The sequence below is a fragment of the Scyliorhinus canicula genome, chromosome 2 (assembly GCF_902713615.1).
Source record: "Scyliorhinus canicula chromosome 2, sScyCan1.1, whole genome shotgun sequence".
Classification (NCBI taxonomy): domain Eukaryota; kingdom Metazoa; phylum Chordata; class Chondrichthyes; order Carcharhiniformes; family Scyliorhinidae; genus Scyliorhinus; species Scyliorhinus canicula.
The window spans coordinates 169,350,698-169,365,501 of record NC_052147.1 but is presented as its reverse complement, the minus strand read 5'-3'; the positions used below and the strand labels follow the sequence as shown (position 1 = coordinate 169,365,501).

At 48.8% G+C, this 14,804-nt stretch overlaps 1 protein-coding gene across 4 annotated transcripts in view; it reads right to left on the bottom strand.

Annotated features, from left to right (window-relative positions):
- The window catches only part of LOC119961757 (cyclin-dependent kinase 2-like), a 125,754-nt gene that overhangs the window by 49,206 nt on the left and 61,744 nt on the right, over window positions 1-14,804 (bottom strand). The window contains exon 6 of one of the 4 annotated variants that reach the window (XM_038789014.1): window positions 12,439-12,642. The exons of the other annotated variants lie outside the window; for them this stretch is intronic. Coding sequence (XP_038644942.1) covers window positions 12,439-12,642 — 204 coding nt within the window. The remainder of the gene's footprint in view (window positions 1-12,438; window positions 12,643-14,804) is intronic. 4 annotated transcript variants of the gene reach the window in all.

Sequence of the window (14,804 nt, the reverse complement as noted above, 5' to 3'; positions counted from 1 at the left end):
CTCTTATTATACATTCCCCTGTCTCCAACTGTAAGGGACCTACATTTGTCTTCACAAATCTTTTTCTCTTCATGTACCTTTGGAAGCTTTTACAGTTAGTTTTATGTTCCCTGCAAGCTTAATCTCGTACTCTATTTTCCCCTTCTTAATCAATCCCTTGGTCCTTTGCTGAATTCTAAACTGCTCCCAATCCTCAGACCTGTTGTTTTTCTTGACCAATTTGTATATTTCTTCCTTGGATTGAAGACTATCTCTAATTTCCCTTGTAAGCCTAGTATTGGCCACTTTTCCATTTTACTATTGTGCCAGACAGGAATAAACAATTGGTGTAGTTCCTCCACGTACATCTTGAATGTTTGCATTTCCTATCCAGTCATCCCTTTAAGTAACGTTCCCCAATCGATTAAATCCAACTCACTTTTAAATTTAAAAAAAATTTAGAGTACCCAATTATTTTTTCTCCAATTAAGGGACAATTTAGCATTGCCAGTCCACATAACCTGCACATCTTTGGGTTGTCGGGGTGAAACCCATGCAGACACGGGGGAGAATGTGCAAACTCCACATGGACAGTAACCCAGGGACAGGATTCGAACCCAGGTCCTCAGCGCCGTAGCCAGCAATGCTAACCACTGTGCCACCCAAAGCCAACTCACTGCTAATAGGCCCAATCCCTGCAACTCCATCCTTAGGGGCAATTTAACATGGCCAATCCACCTACCAGCATATCTTTGGACTATGGAAGGAATTTGCAGAGGAAACCCATGCAGACATGTGGAGAACATGCAAACTTCACGCTGACATTCACCTAGGTTGGAATCGAACCAGGGTCCCTGGCGCTGAGGCAGCAGTGCTAACCACTGTGCCACCATGCTGTCCGTAATATCATTGCCGTTTCCTTTATTAAGATTCAGGACCCTCGTCTCTGAATTAACTATTTTACTCTCCACTCTGATGAAAAATTCTATATTATGGTTGCTCATCCCCAAAGGGTCTTGTACAACTAGATTGTCAAATGATTCCATTCTCATTACACAGTACCCAGTCTAGGTTGGCCTGTTCTCCAGTTGGTTCCCCAACATATTGGTTCAGAAAACCATCCCGTATATATATTCCATGAATTCCACCTCTATGGTATGTGGCTAATTTGATTTGCCCAATCAATATGCAGAGTAAAATCATGCACCTCTACTTTCCTGTTTAATGCCATTCCCAACATAACCACTGCAGTTGGGGGGGGGGGGGTCGATATACGACGCCCACTTAAGAAGTTTCTTGTCTCTTGGCGTTTCTTATCTCCATCCAAACAGATTCCACATTGTCAGAGCGAATATCCTGTCTCTCTATTGTGTTAATTTCCTCTTCAACCAGCAATGCAACCCCTCCACCTTTTCCTTTGGGTTTGTCCTTCCTAAATACTGAACATCCCTGGACATTCAGTTCCCATCTCTGGTCACCCTGCAGCGACGTTTTCATAATCTTGATTATATCATATCCGTTTATATCTATTTGCGCGATTAGTTAATCCGCTTTATTGTGAATGCTCCACACGTTGAGGCACAAAGCCTTTAAGCTTGTCTTTTCAACATTACTTGTCTTGCTCCCAATGTTTTGCACTGTGGCCCTGTTTGGATCTGGTCCTTGGTTTCTCTGCCTATCACTTTTCCTATTCCCTTATCTGTCTTTTGTTTTTTTTCTTGTTTCCTCCTCCGCACTACTCCTCCAACCACTCTAGCAAATCCCCCAAGGACATCAGTCCCGGTCCATCCAGTTTTTACTGGTCCCACTTTCCCCAGTACCGGTCCCAATGCCTTAGGAATCTGAAACCCTCCTCCTCACACCATCTCTTCAGTCACATAGTCATCCAATACGTCCTGCTATTTTTACTTTGCACATGGCATTGATTGTAATCCCGAGATCACTACCTTTGAGGTCCAACTTCTCAACTTTCTTCCTAACGTCCTATAATCTGCTTTTAGGACCTCATCCTTTTTGTAATGGGTGAACTGGTCGTTCACCTTCCCCCTCCAGAATGTCCAACAACCGCTCCGGGACATCCTTGACGCTAGCACTAGGGAGGCAACATACCATCCTGGAGTTTTGTTCACGGCCACAGAAGTGCCTATCTAATCCCCTTACAATTGAATTCCTGTAATGATTGCATTACCACACTTTTTACTCCTCTGTTCTGCAGTAGAACCTACTGTGGTGCAACGAACTTGGCTGCTGTTGCTTTCCTCTGAGAAGTTATTCTCAACAGTATCCAAAACAGTATATCTGTTTTGCAGAGGAATGGCCACAGGAGATTCCTGCACTGCCTGCATAGCTCTCTTGCTCTGCCTGGTGGTCATCTAGTCCCTTCCTGCCTGTGGAATCTGAGGTGTGACCATCTCTCTATACGTGCAATCTACGACACTCTCAGTCTCACGGATGCTCCGGTGTCCTCAGCCGCCGCTCCAGCTCCGAAACCCGGACTTCCAGGAGCTGTAGCAGGAGACACTTCCAGCACACATGCTGATCCTGGGCACTGGAAATGTTCCAGGCTTCCCACATGGTGCAAGAGGAGCAAACCAAGGCTTTGAGCTCTCCCGCCATGACTTAACCCTTTAAATTTAACCTTTGGAAGATACTTGATATTAGGTTCAATCCAATTCTCTATGGCATTTCCTGAAATGAAATGAATGAAAATCACTTATTGTCACGAGTAGGCTTCAATGAAGTTACTGTGAAAAGCCCCTAGTCGCCACATTCCGGCGCCTGTTCGGGTAGGCTGGTATGGGAATTGAACCGTGCTGCTGGCCTGCCTTGGTCTGCTTTAAAAGCCAGCGATACTACCAATCTTTATAGCCCTTACAGATTATAAACTTTAAAAAGTTCTTTCAACTGTGTGATTAAAATTGTAAAGACTTACCGACCTTACCCACTACCAATCAGCTCCCTCCCTTGTAGCGTCAGCTGCAGCAGGGCAGGAGCACTATCTGAAGATTTAAAAGTTACATAGCAAGGAGAAAAAGAAAAAGCACCTCATCGCTCTACACCGAATTACATCTCTATTTTAAATTCCTGAATTTAAAACCCACTCTGGGTGTGCCTCACTCCGAATGTGGGGTTGGATTCTCTGCTGGCGGGATTCTCCATGCGCTATTAGCACACCCACACCCGGCATTTTTCTGAAGGCATGGGGCTGCCCACAATGGGAAACCCAATTGGCTGGCTGGCGGGACAAGAATGCCACTGCCGACGGGGGTGCGCCGCGCAGGACATAGAATCCCGCCCTTGGTCTCTCCCACTGCTCGTGTGCAAAGCTCACTAACACATGAGATGACCCTATATTTCTGGTCCCAAATTCATGTTTTTACATACAAGTTATTCCCCGTTCTCAGCCATGACACTTGTGTAAAACCACAAATGGATGTTTTATTTAACAGTATCTTTTAACTGGGTGCAAGGTATCAAGGAAGCAATAAAGGCTGTGCTGCAAAGACATGGTGTTTATGGCAGGCTGATACAAAGCAGACTCCACATGATGAATGACAAAGATGGTGGCAGCACCAAGGGGCCAGGAGAACAGATTGAGAGGGCTACCGTTTAGGTTGGTTGAGGAAAATTTCCGGTATTTGGGAATCCAGGTGGCGCGAGACTGGGGCAGGCTGCATAAGTTAAATTTGGCCAGGGTGGTGGAGCAAATGAAGGGAGAGTTTCGGAGATGGGATGCACTCCCGCTGTCAGGGAGGGTGCAGACTGTAAAGATGACAATCCTCCCTAGATTTCTGTTTGTTTTTCAGTGCCTCCCGATCTTAGTCCCACAGTCCTTCTTCAAAAGAGTTAACAGGATGATCATGAGCTTTGTCTGGGCGGGAAAATCCCCGCGGGTGAAGAAGGCGATGCTGGAGAGGAACCGCATCGAGGGAGGGCTGGCTTTGCCGAGTCTGATTAATTATTATTGGGCGCTATGATAAGGAAGTGGATGGTGGGTACAGGGTCTATCTGGGAGCGGGTGGAGGCGGCTTCGTGCAGGGGCTCCAGCCTGGCAGCCCTGGTGACGGCTCCTCTATTGCCGGCCAGGTACTCCACCAGCCCGGTAGTGGTGCCGACCCTGCGGATATGGGGCCAGTGGAGGAGGCATGTAGGGGAGATGGGGGAGTTGGTTTGGGCACCAATCTGCGACAACCATCGGTTTGCCCCCGGGAGTATGGATGGGGGATTTTAAGCATGGCGATGGGCGGGGATGGGAAGGGTGGGCGATATGTTCCTGGAAGGGAGCTTTGCGAGTTTGAGGAGCTTGGAGGAGAAATTTGGTCTGGTAAGGGGAAATGATTTTAGGTACCTACAGTTGCAGGACTTTGTTTGTAGACAGGTCCCATCTTTCCCACGCCTCCCGCCAATGGGGATCCAAGACAGAATAGTCTCTAGGGGGGAAAAAGGGGAGGGTAGAGCCTCTGATATTTATAAGGTGCTCATGAGGGAGGAAGGGTCCCAGACGGAGGAACTGAAACTTAAATGGGAGGAGCTAGGCGGGGAAATGGAGGACGGGCTGTGGGCAGAGGCCCTGAGTAGGGTAAATTCGACCGCGACATGTGCTAGGCTCGGGCTGATTCAATTTAAGGTAATTCACCGGGCCCACATGATGGTGGCTCGGATGAGCAAATTCTTTGGGAGAGAGGACAAATGCGCTAGGTGCGCGGGAGGACCAGTGAACCATGTTCACATGTTTTGGCCATGCCCTAAGCTTAGGGGGTACTGGGAGGGATTTGCGGGCGTCATGTCCTGGGTGCTAAAAACAAGGGTGGTGATGGGTCCAGGGGTGGCAATTTTTGGGGTTTCGGAAGACCCGGGAGTCCAGGGGAAGAAAGAAGCCGATGTTTTGGCCTTTGCTTCCCTGATAGCCCGGTGACGAATACTATTGGCGTGGAGGGACTCAAAGCCCCCGAAGACTGAGTTGTGGCTTGCGGACATGTCAAATTTCCTGGGTATGGAAAAAATTAAGTTCGCCTTGAGGGGATCTGTACAAGGGTTCGCCCGGAGGTGGCAACCATTTATTGACTTCTTTGTGGGAGAGTGAGCGTCAGCAGGGGGGAGGGGTAGAGTAGAGTAGGAGGGATAAATTAGCGGGTAGTACCGGTGGGAGAGGAGCGGGCTAGTGCAGTATGTTACGATGGAAGTATTGAATGTACGTGGATGTTTGCACATTTTTGCCTTTTTTGCTTCCTTTCTGTTGATATCTGTAACTGTTTACAAAGCCAAAAACTACCTCAATAAAATTGTTTATTAAAAAAAAAAGATGGTGGCAGCACACATCATGCCAACGGTTCACTGCTACACTCGGTGTATAAACTGACCCCTGTTTTAGGAAGAATTTTGAGACTTTAGATGATAATAATAATAATCGCTTATTGTCAGAAGAAAGGCTTCAATAAAGTCACTTTGAAAAGCCCCTAGTCGCCACATTCCGGCGCCTGTTCGGGGAGGCCGGTACAGGAATTGAACCCGTGCTGCTATTGTGCTGCATTACAAGCCAGCTGTTGAGCCCACTGTGCTAAACCAGCCCCAAACATGACATCTATGTTATGTTTTGTACATATTTTTTAAATTTAGAGTACCCAATTCTTTTTTTTCTAATTAAGGGGCAACTTAGTATGGCCAATCCACCTATCCTACACATCTTTGAGTTGTGGGGGTGAGACCCACGCAGACACGGAGAGATTGTGCAAACTCCACACTGACAGTGACCCAGGGCCAGGATCGAACCCAGGTCCTCAGTGGCATGAGGCAGCAGTGCTAACCACTGCGTCACCATGCCACCCTATTTGTATTGTAACAGGATACTGGCACAAACAAATTCCATAAATTATGGCATCAGTATCTACATTGCTTTACAAATATATATGCACAGCTGTTAAAATCTTTTATTATCAAGTAAATTGTATGTTCTGTGGGCTATTCCCAGGGACATGCATCAAAACAAATATCATCTGCTGTTAAGAGAACCATCAATTCAGTAAAAGACATGCTTTGGTCTACACAAAGCTTGCTGGTTTTCCAGTGCAAGAAGCTGGCCATGTGGCAGTGTTAAGGACTGACACATTCCCAAGTCCAGAACTACATGCTGAGGGACGCACTAAAGCTTTGGCCGAAGGCTCAATTGCGAAAGGCCACAGTCCAAGGCCCTCCCGCCAGTGTACACAAGGGGCTGGAACCTGAGTCAAGACTTATGGCTATATGATTGACATATTGTAAATATAGGGCACAATTCAATGCTTGACGTGGTGGTAATAATAATAATCTTTATTGTCACAAGTAGGCTTACATTAACACTGCAATGAAGTTACTGTGAAAAGCCCCTAGTCGCCATATTCCGGCGCCTGTTCGAATACATAGAGGGAGAATTCAGAATGTCCAAATTACCTAACAGCAAGTCTGGGGGGAAACCTGAGCACCCGGAGGACATCCACACAGACAACGTGCAGACTCCACATAGAAAGTGACCCAAGCCAGGATCCGAACCTGGGACCCTACCGCTGTGAAGCAACAGTGCTACCCACTGTGCTATCGTGCCGACAAGGCTGATGAATCTCGCAAGATTCTCAACGCTTGAGGCGTCTTGCGAGATTCAACCAAAACTCACGAGATGGCGCAATTTGGATATCACCCGCGCTGGGCGAGATCCGGGTCAACATATTTAAATGAGGTGTACAGTTCATTTAAATATGCTTACGCCATATTCTCCCGGGGCAAAATCACAGACAAATAGAGTGCAGAAAAGGCCCTACGGCCCATCAAGTCTGCCCACCGCATGAACGGCACCTGATCTGTCAATCCTAATCCCATTTTCCAGCAATTGGCCCATAGCCTCGAGTGTTAAGATGTACCAAATGGTCATCCAAGTACTTTTTAAAAGTACCGCCTCTACCACCCTCCCAGGCAGTGCGTTCCAGACCATCACCACCGTCTGGGTAAAAACGCTTTCCTCAAATCCCCCCTCAACCGTCCACCCCTCACCTTGAACTTGTGTCCCCTCATGACCAACCCTTCAACTAATGGGAACACCTGTTCCCTACCAATGCCCCTCATAATCTTGTACACCTCAATCCGGTCGCCCCTCAGTCTTCTCTTCTCCAGCAAAAACAACCCAAGCCTATCCAACCTTTCTTCATAACTAAAATGTTCCATCCCAGGCACCTGGTGAAACGCCTCTGCACCCGCTCCATTGCAATCACATCTTTCCTATCATGTGGTGACCAGAACTGCACACAGTGCTCCAACTGTGGCCTCTCCAATGTTCGATATAACTCCAACATGACTTCCTTGCTTTTGTAATCTATGCCAAGTGTACCATATGCCTTTTTCACCACCTTATTAGCCTGCCCTTCTGCCTTCAGAGATCTATTTACAAACACGCCAAGGTGTCTTTGTTCCTCAGGACCTCCCAGTGTGGTGCCATTCATTGAATATTTCCTTGTCAAATTGCTCCTTCCAAAGAGTAACAGCTCACACTTTTCAGGATTAAATTCCATCTGCCACGTTGCTGCCCATTTGACCATCCCGTCTATATCTTCCGGTAACCCAAGACTCTCAGCCTCACTGTTTTAAAAATAAATAAATTTAGAGTACTCATTATTTTTTATTCCAATTAAGAAGCAATTTAGCATGGCCAATCCACCTAACCTGAACATCTTTGGGTTGTGGGGGTGAAACCCATGCAGACACTGGGGAGAATGTGCAAACTCCACAAGGACAGTGGCCCAGGGCCGGGATTCAAACCAGGGTCCTCAGCGTCGTAGGCACAAGTCTTAACCACTACACCATGTGCCGCCCGTCTCAGCCTCACTGTTAACCACCTGACCCATCTTTTTTTTTAAATATAAATTTAGCGTCCCCAATTATTTTTTCCAATTAAGGGGGCAATTTAGAGTGGCAAATCCACCTATCCTGCACATCTTTTGGAATGTGGGGGCGAAACCCACGCAGACACGGGGAGAATGTGCAAACTCCACACGGACAGTGACCCAGGGCCGGGATTCGAACCCGTGTCCTCAGCTCCGTAGGCAAAAGGCTAACCACTGTGCCACCTCCACCTGGCCCATCTTTGTGTCATCCTTTGTGTCATCAAACTTACTGATCCCACAGTCATCTAAGTCATTTATAGAAATGACGACTAACAGGAGACCCAGCACAGATCTCTGTGGTGCGTCACTGGACACTGGCTTCCAGTCACTAAAGCAGCCGTCAATCGCTTCTTGGCCTTTTGGCTAAGATGAGCGTGAGGTCAGGTGTAATGCCTGGATCTGGTACATCTCTCTTGTTGGGATCATGAATTGGATTCAATTTGAATTGGTTTTTAGAGCAGGCAAGGAGCAGGATTAGGGGTTTTCCCCTGTCCACACTGAGTTCTGGCTTTGTAACTCTGATAAAGTATTAAAAAAATAAATAAATAAAACAGCCATTTGTCATCACCCTCTGTTTCCTACAGCTCAGCCAACTCTGAATCCACCTCATCAAGTTCCCCTGTATCCCATGTGCATTTGCCTTCTTTATAAGTCTCCCATGTGGGACCTTGTCAAATGCTTTGCGGAAATCTACATCAACTGCACTACCCTCATCAACACACTTAGACGCGTGCTCAAAAAATTCAATCAAATTTGTAAGGCAAAGTCATGCTGACTATTCCTGATCAAACCTTGTCTCTCCAAGTGGAGATAGATTCCCGCCTTCAGAATTTTCTCCATTAGTTCCCCCACCACTGGGGCGGGATTCTCCCCTACCCGGCGTGACGGAGGGTGCCGGCGTAGGGGAGTGGCGCCAACCACTCAGGGGTCGCGCCTCCTCCAAAGGTGGGGAATTCTCCCCACCTTTGGGGGCCAGCCCCGCGCCGGAGCAGTTTGCACCGGTAGACTGGCGCAAACACCCGGCGCAGTCGGAAGCGGGGCTGGCCGAAAGGCTTTCGGCGGTCGGCGCATGCGCCGGCAGTGACGTCAGCGGCAGCTGGCCGCTGACCTCACTGCCGGCGCATGCGCGATGCGGGGTTCTCCTCCGCGTCCGCCATGGCGGAGGCCGTGGCGGCGCGGAAGGAGAAAGAGTGCCCCCACGGCACTGCCCCGCGGAGTGAGCGGGGGGCCCCGATCGCGGGCCAGGCCTCCGTGGGGGCACCCCCCCGGGTCCGATCGCCCCCCGCCCCCCCCCCCCAGGACCCCGGGGGCCCGCTCGCGCCGCTGAGTCCGCCGTTTCCGAGGTGGTGTACACCTCGGCGGCGGGAGAAGGCCTCCCAGCGGCGGGACTTCGGCCCATCCGGGCCGGAGATTTAAGGTTAGTTGTTAAAAAAAGAAATCCCGCCGGCGCCAGCTGTTTTCACAGGCTGCCGGCGGGATTTGCACAACGCCGGTTTTTTACCGGCGGGAGAATTAGGAGACCTGCGGGAGCGGAAATCACGCCGCTTCCCGCCAATTCTCCGACCCTGCGTGGGGTCGGAGAATCCCGCCCCTGATGTGAGACTTATTGGTCTGTAGTTACCTGGCTTATCCCTACAGCCTTTCTTAACTTGTGAGACCACATTCACGGTTCTCCAATCCTCTGGTACCTCTCCCGTGGCCAGAGAAGAATTAAAAATTTGGATCAGGGCCCCTGCAATCTTCTCCCTCATCTCCTACAGCAACGTGGGACACAATTCGTCCGGACCTGGAGATTTCTCCACTTTCAAGCTTGCCAACACTGCCACTTCCAGGATGCCCAGGTGGCAGTTTCAGAGTGGCACTGCCAAGGGCCTGGGCCTGAACGGAGCCATACCCATGCAAGGAGGGGGGGGGGGGGGGGGGTGAAGGGCTGGTATGAAGTGGCCTAATAAAGGTTGGGGGGACAGGGGTGTGAAGGATGGGGATCTCGAAAAAGGGGTCGGTGGTCCAAAAGGGGGACGGGAGTGCACCCTCACTGACCCCATAGCGGGGTGCCCTCACTTAGGGGGGGTGGGGAGTAATGTCCATGTGTGCGGGGTTGGCATTGTTTGGGATGTAGGAGACTCTCAAGCTCACTTAGAGATCGGAGGTACCCTTTCAAAACGGCACCCCAATCTCTGAGGTCTGGTCTCACCAGTGAATTCAGCTCCCCAATGTTGAAAAGATTTCCAAATGTGGGATAAATTCCCCAAGGCCCAAATAAATGACCCAGGGTGCGATCTGTCGGCCTTGGCGCACTCGATTCGGAACGTGATGAAGCCGGTAAATCTCGTGGGATTTACCAATCTCATCATGCTTCGCGAGATCTAACGAGATCTCGTGAAGCCACTGAGGTCCGAAGTCAGATTTGTATATTTAAGTGAGTTAAAACTCTCTTGAATATGCTTACACCGGATCTACCAATTTCTGGGACTGCCGTTTAGCAGTAGTTTCCACAAACATGGACCAGGCGTACCAGCACTTGGGTGCGGTCCTGGTTGTTCAGGCTCTGGGCAGGGTGGTACCCTGGCACCCCCAATGCCACCCTGGCACTGACAGGCTGGCTGGGGCACTGCCAGGCCAAGATGCCCAGGTGGCATCATGCCCGTGCCAAGATCAGGCCTGGGGGCGCCCTGCCCCTATGAGTTGGGATTCATGGGGCTTAATGACCCCCTTATTGATGAGTTGGAGCATGGGGGAAGGGGGGGTTTGGAGGCTGCGATGGGGGTGTCTGGAGATCGGAGTACCAAGCAGTGGCGAGTGGAACAAGTTGGTGCAGGAAATGAGAGTAAGTGCAGCCTCGGCGGGCATTCCTGGCCAAGGCCCAGAAACGATGCAGAGTCCCGTTTAACAGCAGGGTAGTTCTCAATGCTGCCAGCGCCGGGAAATACCCAGCTAAATGCGCTCAACACTGTTTCATTTCAGTTAAATTGTGCCTTAAGTGCGATTGAATAGGGTGTGGATCTCACTCAAAAAGCCAGCGAGAAACACCCCACCAAACTCATTCAAAATGACAAAAATGGTTTGTTTGAATTGCACCCATAACCTGCAAACACTACCTCCACAAAGTCATCAGGGATGCCAAGAGACAATATCAGACCAAGACAGAGTCAAAACAGCTTCTTTCCTGCTGTTACCAGATGTAGCCATCTAAGATGGACACTGGGCTACAAAATGGAGAACTGCTAAGGCTGCAGGGAAAAACAGTCTTAGCAAGGACAAGCAGTTTGCAGAAGACTAATTTGCATTCTGCACGTACAGAAACCAGTTTTTGGCCAGGTGCAGAGTTTCAGCCAAAGGTGCAAATGGAAACAGATCTGCATAAGTAATGAGGTGATCCAGATCCAGACCCCGCACAATAGAAACATTTAAGTATCAATGGATACTTTTGCGTAGACGCCCAGACAGAATGGCGCCACAGTAACCAACACAAAGAGCCATAGGGACCGCCCCACCCATCGAGGAACGACCCTCAGATCGGGGGGTTTGGAAGATATCGATTGGGAAAGGCCCAATCGATACCTGGCAGGTAAAAGGACCGCCCCAAGGGGGCACGGACTTCTAGGACCTATAAGAATAGACTCCGCACATGGTTCGGCCTGTTTTGTTGCTCCGGCTCTGCTTTGCTGCTACATCGCATCCTGACTCCAGTTCCATCACCAGCCGTTGAGCCATCAGCCATCGAACTGTAAGTGCCAATACAACGATCGCTACGTGATCCAGACCTTGCTAGATCCTGACAACTTTAAGAATCTGAGAGTTGCAGACCAAGAACGGGACGAAGGCCTTGTCCCCTGACCTTGCCTGTTCCTGTCTAGATAAGTATTTTAGTTGTTTAGTATTAGAAGTAAGTTAGTCTCTTTAGCGTATGCATGTGTATTTATTATATTTGTTATAATAAATATCAATCGTTTGGACTTACTAATCGGTGTACAGATTTATTACTTTGAACCTGACCTTGATATACTTGTGACGGTGTCTAAATACGGCACCTGGCGACTCCTGAGCATAATTACATACACAGAGCCATAGTAGTGTTAAGCACACGGCCTTTAAACGGAGGCGTGTTAATCACACTCCAGTAAAACGAGCAACATAGACTCCTAAACGACCCTCCTATGGACGAATTTGGTCTCTTCACACATCTTTTCTACCGAGTAGTACTACACTCCTGTATGCTTCACCCGATGCTTGTGTCTATGTATTTGCATTATGTGTATTATGTTTGCCCTATTGCGTATTTTCTTTTCATGTGCGGAATGATCTTACTGAGCTGCACGCAGAACAATAATTTTCACTGCACCTCGGTATACGTGACAATAAACAAATCCAACATCAGTGTAGTGAGACATCTCAAGAGTGCCAGACGCTGCATTGAAAGTAATTGCATTATTTTGCTATTTATGGAACACTAAATTTAAATTATGTATTGTACTCTTACAAATTTTATGAATAAAGTATATTTTTGAAACTTAAAAGGATTAATAGTGATTTATTGAAATGTACTACCAACCATCAGTAGGTCTTTGCCGTCTAATTCTAGATTGGGTAATATCTTATTGAAATCCTGCCTGAGCCACCGAGGGAAGTTTGCTTTGTAGTCAGGTAGCTGTGTAACTCCAGGCCAAACAGCCTCATTTGGTGTACCAAGTGTGCGGAAAATCCTGAAAAGCTGATCAATCTCAGAGTCTCCAGGAAACAAAGGTTTTCTTGTGACCTTTAATTGAAGAAAGAATTCACATAAAATTACATAGCTGACTGTATATTGCATGCTTTCCACTCCATTTACTCTTTTATTTATATTTAAAAATAAATAAATTTAGAGTACCCAATTATTTTTTCCAATTAAGGGGCAATTTAGCATGGCCAATCAGCCTATCCTGCACATATTTGGGTTGTGGGCGTGAAACCCACACAGACACGGGGAGAATGTGCAAACTCCACACGGACAGTGACCCAGGGCCGGGATTCGAACCCAGGTCCTCAGTGCCGTAGGCAGCAATGCTAACCACTGTGCCACCGTGCTGCCCTACCATTTACTCTTTATGTTGAAAATTATAAATGATGTTGATGTACGGTTTCAGGAGTTCCAACAGCGCCCCACTACTATACCAAACTGCTTGTACTCAACATGCAAGGTTGCATAGGTGTCAACAAGCTATTTGACCACAGCACCACTCTATCTGAGCCCAAGTTGTCCTTGCTTAATATCTATATGAGCATTTTTAGTAAGGTAAAGTTGCCATAGTTTCAGATGACCATCGGCTGCTTTCCACTTTGAGGGGGAGAACTGACTGGTGGTGGTTTAACCTGAGTGTCACCACACCTCAGGCGAGGGGCAAGGTTGAGAAGGTAGGCCTTCATGAATAACCTCAGTCGGTACAGGAATTGAACCTGGACTGCTGACCTTGTTCTGCATCATAAACCAACTGTTTAGCCTACTGAGCTTTCGTAGCTGCCACCAGATTGTTATCAACGAGAGTAACCCTTGTTTTTTCCATTCTGCCCTATTTCCCTAACCTCCATCCTTAGTGGTTCTGAAGTCAACTGTAACACACCTTTTTAAAAATTCATTCTTGGGATATGGGCATCGCTGGCTTGGCCAGCATTAATTGCCCATCCTTGATTTCCCAACGTCAATGTATTTACAAATCAGGATGGTGGGTGGTCTGGAGGGGAACTTCTGGGTTGTGGTGTTCCCTTTAAGTTTTCATATAATCCTAAATTAAATTTAATATTAAAGAGTATTCTTACCATGTCCATAGGGTTTATTCCCGGATAGACTTTTTTTTCCTGAGCAGGGGATTGATTCCGAGGGTGCAGGATGCCGAGTACTCGGCCATAGCGATTTCGGACCATGCCCCGCACTGGGTTGATCTGGAGATGGGAGAGGCGCGGGACCAGCGCCCGCTCTGGCGCCTAGATGTGGGGATGCTGGCGGAGGAGGAGGTGTGTAAGAGGGTTCGGAGAAGCATTGAGGGGTATCTGGATACCAATGATACGGGGGAGGTCCGGGTGGGGATGGTCTGGGAGGCTCTGAAAGCAGTGATCCGGGGAGAGCTGATCTCCATCCGGGCCCACAGGGAAAGGAGGGAGAGGAAGGAGAGGGAGAGACTGGTGGGAGAGCTCCTGGATGTGGACAGGAGATATGCGGAGGCACCGGAGGAAGGGTTGCTGGGAGAACGGAGCAGTTTGCAGGCCAAATTTGACTTGTTGACCACCAGAAAGGCGGAGACACAGTGAGGAAGGCGCAGGGCACGGTATATGAGTATGGAGAGAAGGCGAGCAGGATGTTGGCGCATCAGCTCCGTAGGCGAGATGCGGCTAGGTAAATTGGTGGAGTGAAGGATGGGGGTGGAAATGTAGTGCAGAAGGGGACAGAAGTAAACGGGGTCTTTAGGGACTTTTACGAGGAACTGTACCGGTCAGAACCTCCGAGGGGGAGAGAGGGGATGGAGAGCTTCATGAACAGGTTATGTTTCCCAAGGGTTCAAGAGAGGCTGGTAGAGGGGCTGGGGGCGCCGATAGAGCTGGAGGAGCTAGTCAGGGGGATCAGACAAATGCAGTCAGGTAAGGCCCCGGGGCCGAAGGGGTTCCCGGCGGAATTTTACAAAAAGTATGCGGACCTGGTGGGTCCCCTGCTGGTGCGAACCTTCAATGAGGCATGGGAGGGGGGGGGGGGGGGGAGCTTTGCCCCCCGACGATGTCGCGGGCACTGATCTCTTTGATCCTAAAGCGGGATAAGGACCCCTTGCAGTGTGGATCATACAGGCCTATCTCGCTCCTTAACGTAGACGCTAAGTTGCGGGCTAAGATTCTGGCTACCAGGATAGAGGATTGTGTGCCAGAGGTGATTCACGAAGATCAGACAGGATTTGT